Genomic DNA, 5,761 nt, shown 5'->3' with positions numbered 1-5,761 from the left:
TCAGAGGAAGAAGTGGGGGTGGTCTCCGGGCCCGGGGCCTCCGGAAGCCAGCCGGTCACAGCGAGCCTTGTAGTGGTCGCGCTCCCTGGCCAGGCGGGCCACCTCGGCCCGCAGCGCGTCCAGCTGGGCCGCTAGGCGCGCGCGCTCCGCCTCCAGCCCGCGCCGCTGCTGCAGCCGCTTGGAGCGACAGGCCTGCGCGTACCCGCGGTTCTTCAGCGTGCGGCGCCTTTGCTTCAGGCGCAGCGCCTCGTCGCGCCCGCAGCCCCGGAGCTGCCGGTTCAGCTCCCGCACGGACATCGACACCAGCGCCGCGTCCGAAAACCGCTCGAGCAGCTGCGGAAGGAGCGGATGGAGGGAGACCCAGTTAGTGAGTGGAGAGCCCAGCCCAGGGAGGGAGCCGCAAGAACCTTCTCCGGAGAGGCCCCGCCCCGAGAAGGCTCCGCCCCAAGAGGGAAGACCACGCCCCCAGAGAAGGCCACTCCCTAGAGAAGGCCACGCCCCAAAGAGAAAGGCCTCGCCCCCAGGGAAGAAGGCTCAGCCCCAGGAGGGAAGGCTCCGCCCCAAGGGAAAGGCCACACCCCCAGAGAAGAAGGCCCCGCCCCAAGAAGGCTCAGCCCCAGGAGGGGAAGGCTCCGCCCCAAAGGGATAAGCCACGCCCCTCCCTAGAGGAGAAGGCCCCGCCCCAAGATGGGAAGGCCACGCCTCAGGAGGGGAAGTTTCTGCCCCAAAGAAAAGGACACGCCCCATAGAAGAAGGCCACGCCTCAGGAGGGGAAGGCTCCGCCCCAAGGGAAAGGCCACGCCCCAAAGAGAGGTCCCACTCCCATAAAAGACCCTGCCCCAAGGGGAAAACCCATGCCCCAAAGAGAAAGGCCCCGCCCCAAGAAGGGAAGACCACGCCCCTAGGGAAAGGCCACGCCTCAAAAATAAAGACTCCGCCCCCAGAAAAGACTCCATCCCAAAGAGAAAGGCCCCACCCCAGAGAGAAGGCTCCGCCCCAGGAGGGGAAGACTCCGCCCCAACGGGAAAGGCCACGCCCCCAGAGAATAAGGCCACGCCTCAATAGGGCTCCGCCCCAGGAAGGTAAGGCACCGCCCCGCCCACACAGCCTGCCCCTGTCCCTGAAAGGCCCTGCCTGCCCTGGGACTGGCCCTGCTTGCGCTGCCACCTTTACCTAAACTCCACTATCCTATCAAATCTCACCCCAGGTTCCAACGCTCCCACACTCCACTAGGATCTTTGCTGTGGGATGAGTGACCCGAGGACCTACCATCCCGCGGTGCTGGTCCCTCCTCCCATGGTCAGGCGCTCCCTCTGCTGCCCCAACTGCTGGTGGGTTCTGAGTCCACCTGGGTGCAGTGTGCATGGAGTCAGACAGGCCCTTCGAGGCACTTGGCTCCCCTGTCCTGAAGGCCACAACTCCATGACCCTCAAAGGATTTGGATTACTGTCTAATGCCTTCAGCATCCCCATCTGCGTCTATAATTAATAGGATGAATCCCGATCCTTCCTGAGAAGGTTGGGGCCGGAGAAGCTTCAAATCTTGAAAGTCCAAACTCATTCCCGTTCCTACAATCTTACCGTCAGCTCAGTTTCAGCCACAGTCCTTTCTGTGGTTTCCACGCCCGCAGTATCTGTTTACCTCCAGGGAATCACCATCCCCAAGCCCTTGAAGACTCAACCTCTCCTCTTCCCCTTCTTTCCTAACCGAACCTCTCTTTCTCTGGTCTAGTTCAGCCCAGCCCCTGTTCCTCCCTCCAGCTGGAAAAGAGGGAGAGGGGATGAATCTCGTTTGACCTATCTGCTTTACTTCACCAACCCTGCCCTTCCTTCCTTTGTCTCCCAATGTCTCCTCCCCAATTTGCAACCCCTCCTGGAACTGTCCTCTCAAAGGCTGTCTTTTCTCCTCACTGCCTTCTGCCAGGCCAGACAACTGGCCAGCACTCACCTGAGCATGCTGGGTCCCTGTCTCCTCTGGGTTCCCTGGGTATAAGCCATGGAGCTCCTCAGCAGGCAGTGGGCTCTGACCTTGCAGCAGTTCCACTGCCTCTTCAGGACTCAGCCCCAAGGCCTCCCCAGCCCCCAGCTGCTGCTGCAGGGTGGCCAGCCAGTACAGCTCCTCCAGGCCTGGCCGGGACCCTTCAGTGCTGCCCCCCAAGCCGGGATCACTGAGGGTGGGGGAAGGAGGCACTGAGCTGTAGGGTGTTGAGCCCAGTGAGGCTGTAGGAAGGCCAGATCGCCCCTCAGAGGGCTCCCGCTTTACCTCAAACTTCATCAAGTCAAAGTCATTGACATACTCCATGGCCAGGGGGCTGGGGGGCAATGTCATTTTGATGCTGTGCTAGAAGAGAGGCACCTAAAAAAAAAAAAAAAAAAAAAAAAAAGGAGGACTGAAGGACTGGAGGTTGCCTGCTTACCACCTTGCCTCTTAGTTACACAAACTCAATTAGCCCCTAGGCAGCCATAAAAGGGGTTTGTCTTTTTAAGGATGGAGAAATCAGTGAGAAAAGACCCCCTGGTAATTGTCATTTAGAGGTAGTTGCCAGGGGGCTATGTAACCCCTCCTGGTGGGGGGGGTGACTGTTTCTCGTGGATGCTGGTTGCATTTCTCAGATGGCTTCACTGGTAAAACTGTTGGCTGGACTGTTGGCTGTTCGAACAACTACCTTGTTGCTTCTCCTGCCTTTCCCTCCCTCTTCCCTGGTCCTCTCTCAGATTGACTCCTTGCCTTGCCTTGGTCCTAATCCCAGCTAGCCAGCACTCTCTGTCTCTCTGTCTCTCTCTCCTTCCCCTCTCTCCCCTCTCTCTTCCCTCTCTCATTCCCTTCCCTCCCTCTCTCTCTTCTCTCTCTCTTTTCTCTCTTCCTCTTTTTCTCTTTTGCTCTCTCTCTCTCCTCTCTCTCCTCTCTCCTTTCTCTCCTCTCTCCTCTCTCTCCTCTCTCCTCTCTCTCTCCTCTCTCTCCTTTCTCTCTGTCTCTGTCTGTCTGTCTGTCTGTCTGTCTGTCTGTCTGTCTGTCTGTCTGTCTGTCTGTCTGTCTCTCTCTCTCTCTCTCTCTCTCTCTCTCTCTCTCTCTCTCTCTCTCTCTCTCCCCCAAAGGTTAGCTGTAAGGCCCTTGGCTTTCCTACCCTGCCTGTTCTCCTATTAAGCCCAGTCTCCAGAAAAACTCTTTTTTTGTCAGAATTGTGTCTGCTGAGCCTCAGGCAGTTGGGCTCTGGCAACGCCAAAACCTGCTTCCTGAAAAAAGCCAAGAGTCCAGGAGTCAAAGTGTGAAGAGTCAGCTTAGGGGTGTACCTTTGAACCTCCTCAGTTCCCTTTGGGCTCAAGGGCAACTTTTCAGGTGACAGTGTTCCTAAGGCCACACAGCTTAAAGCCCTGAATGAGGAAGAAAGTAGGACCGTGTCTCTAACGCTCTGCTGTCTATGGAGTATTCCCATTATAGTGCAGACTCCATCCTCCCAAGAGACATCATTCCCTCTCTCAGCAATTGAAGCAATTTGCTTAATAACTGCGGCAGAGAGTGCAAGTATTTTAGGGCATGGAAAGGCATGTGTGGCATGAATTAGCACCTAAGCATCCAGTGCAGTGGTGACACCACACAGTCTCTCAGCATGCTCGAACCAATGCCCCTCCAGTAGAAAAACACTTCGTTATATGGATTAATCAATAACAAGTCCTACCTACTAGGGCAGCTAAAGACTTGGCAAGGAAAAAGGAAAGGTTTTGGAAATAGTTCGAAGGAAATCAAGAGTAAACAATCATCTCCCTCCCAGGCCAACCTCTTGGAGGTAACATAGAGATTCCTTCTACTTAGGAACCACCATGTTGGTTGACCTTGAACAAGTTACCTTCTCCTTTTTGTGCCCTGCTTTCAGCTCTGTCCAAGAGAAGCAGTTAGATTGGAGTACCTCTTAGAGCATGTTCTGGGACATATTACATCTGAGAAACACCCAAGAAGGTATCTCGATCAGATCATTTTGAGAATTTCTGCCCAACTCACCCCCCATGCCCACCTCTTACACATTCAGAAAGCATAGCAAAGTACTAAATGCAGACTCCTGCAGCAAACCATCTGTTCAACTTCAACACAGTGTCCTAAACTGCTATCACTAAGGAACATACATCCCTGTTGCCAACCTGTATTCACCACAGAAAACCCCTGGTTGGAGACCTTAAGAGAATTTTTCTAGCCTGTAAGGTTCAAGTTCAGTACCTGGATTCAGCAAACCCCAACCCAGACTCAGAATGGGCAAAGCTCATGCCCAGAGGTTGGAATAGAAAGCATAGAAAGCCTTCTCTCCAATTATATCTCAGGTCATATCTCATATCCCAGTTCTGTTCCTGAGAGATAGGAGGAAAGACGGGGTACTTCTCATTCCCTCTTCCAGACCTGGGCTGTTCCATCCAGCGAGTCCCTTACCCTAAGAAGAGAGATGAGACGGGGATAAAGACACAGACTGATCCTTGGATCTATCACAAAGGAAGAAATTGATCCTTATAGGATCCTTATAGGAGCACAGACAGGGAAACACTAAGAAAGGTGTCCAGTGCAGATCCAATGAAGAGGGAAGGAAGCAAAGATGCCATATGCTAAAGAACTGCAGTTACAAGGTGGCAGTGACAGGCTCAAGGCCAGGGAGAGTACACATGGGGCAAGGAACAGAGATGAAGATCCATGATATCATAGCAGACAGCAAGGCCCAGGGTGGGACTCTTGGTGAGAGTCCTGGTCCCTAGATAGGCCTCCAATTTACTCACTTTAGATAAAGCAGAGAGGATGTCTGTCAGAGCAGGGCTCACACAGCTTCCCCAGACACTTAAAGCCCCATGGAGCAGGGTCTTATATCTGGAGCTCAGAACTAGGAGGGTGTGGGCCCAGATCCAACAGGGTTCCCTTATAGGATCAGCATTATGATGTCATATGTGATCCTCAAGCAAGAGCCAGTGAGGGAAGGACTCATTTGCATAGTTCATTAGCATTGACAGAGAGGGGGAGGCCAAGGCCAAGTTGACCTGTTGTTCTTTAGGAAGGGAAGGGCTCTTCCCCAATAGTGACCCTCAACTCCTGAAAGCCTGGATCTGGGAGACAACTCCAGTATTCCTTACCTCCAAAAACCTGCAGTCCAGTCAGTGTGTGCAGGGTGTGGGAAGTGAGCTGGACATACCCTCCTGACCTGTTTTCAGGAATCCACACACCTACCCCAGCCCCACTGCTGCCCTGCCTGGCCTCAAACCCCTTGCAGTTATCCCATCTGAAAGACAAGTGCCCCTTGTGTACATCTATAACCCTGCCCTCATCAGCTTCAAATCAAGCAACAAGTGTTAAAGGAGCAGGAGCAGGGAGATGGGAAAGTCTGAGTCATTTGGGGGGGAGGGAGGGGCACACCCGACATTCCTCAGGGGTTACTCCTGGCTCTGTGCTCAGAAATCACTCCTGGCTGGCTCAGGGGACCATATGGGATGCTGGGATTCGAACCACTACCCGTACTGGGTCGGCTGCATGCAAGGCAAATGCCCTACCGCTGTGCTATCTCTCCGGCTCCTGAGAATCTGAGTCTTGTGCAGTGATGCACGTGGAATCCAAGACTCTTGATCCACCCAGATACTCTGTCACTGGCCTCACGTGCCCCCCTCAGCTTTCGCTCACCTCTTCCCTATGCCAGGCTCTGTCCTCTCCCTCTGCAGCCTCCCAGATGGCTGGGGAGTGACCTACATTTTCAGCCTAATCCATTAACACCTCTTAGAAGTATCACCCAGTCTAAATT

General features: G+C 54.2%; 1 protein-coding gene across 2 annotated transcripts; it reads right to left on the bottom strand.

The window, feature by feature from the left end:
- On the bottom strand, positions 1 to 2,369 carry NRL (neural retina leucine zipper). 2 transcript variants are annotated; one of them, XM_049768425.1, is made up of 2 exons: positions 1,948 to 2,369; positions 1 to 333 (listed from the first exon to the last, which is right to left on the bottom strand). In XM_049768425.1, the coding sequence occupies exons 1-2, from the start codon at positions 2,326 to 2,328 to the stop codon at positions 1 to 3; spliced, it is 714 nt and encodes a 237-aa protein (XP_049624382.1). In that variant the 5' UTR covers positions 2,329 to 2,369. The 2 variants fall into 2 exon arrangements, with proteins under 2 accessions (XP_049624382.1, XP_049624383.1); XM_049768426.1 differs by having other exon boundaries at positions 2,263 to 2,328.
- Between the last annotated feature and the right edge of the window lie 3,392 nt (positions 2,370 to 5,761).

This window comes from Suncus etruscus, chromosome 2, assembly GCF_024139225.1.
Source record: "Suncus etruscus isolate mSunEtr1 chromosome 2, mSunEtr1.pri.cur, whole genome shotgun sequence".
In the NCBI taxonomy this organism is placed as follows: Eukaryota; Metazoa; Chordata; class Mammalia; order Eulipotyphla; family Soricidae; genus Suncus; species Suncus etruscus.
Note: the sequence above shows the minus strand (reverse complement) of the source record. Positions and strands in the feature narration are given on the sequence as shown.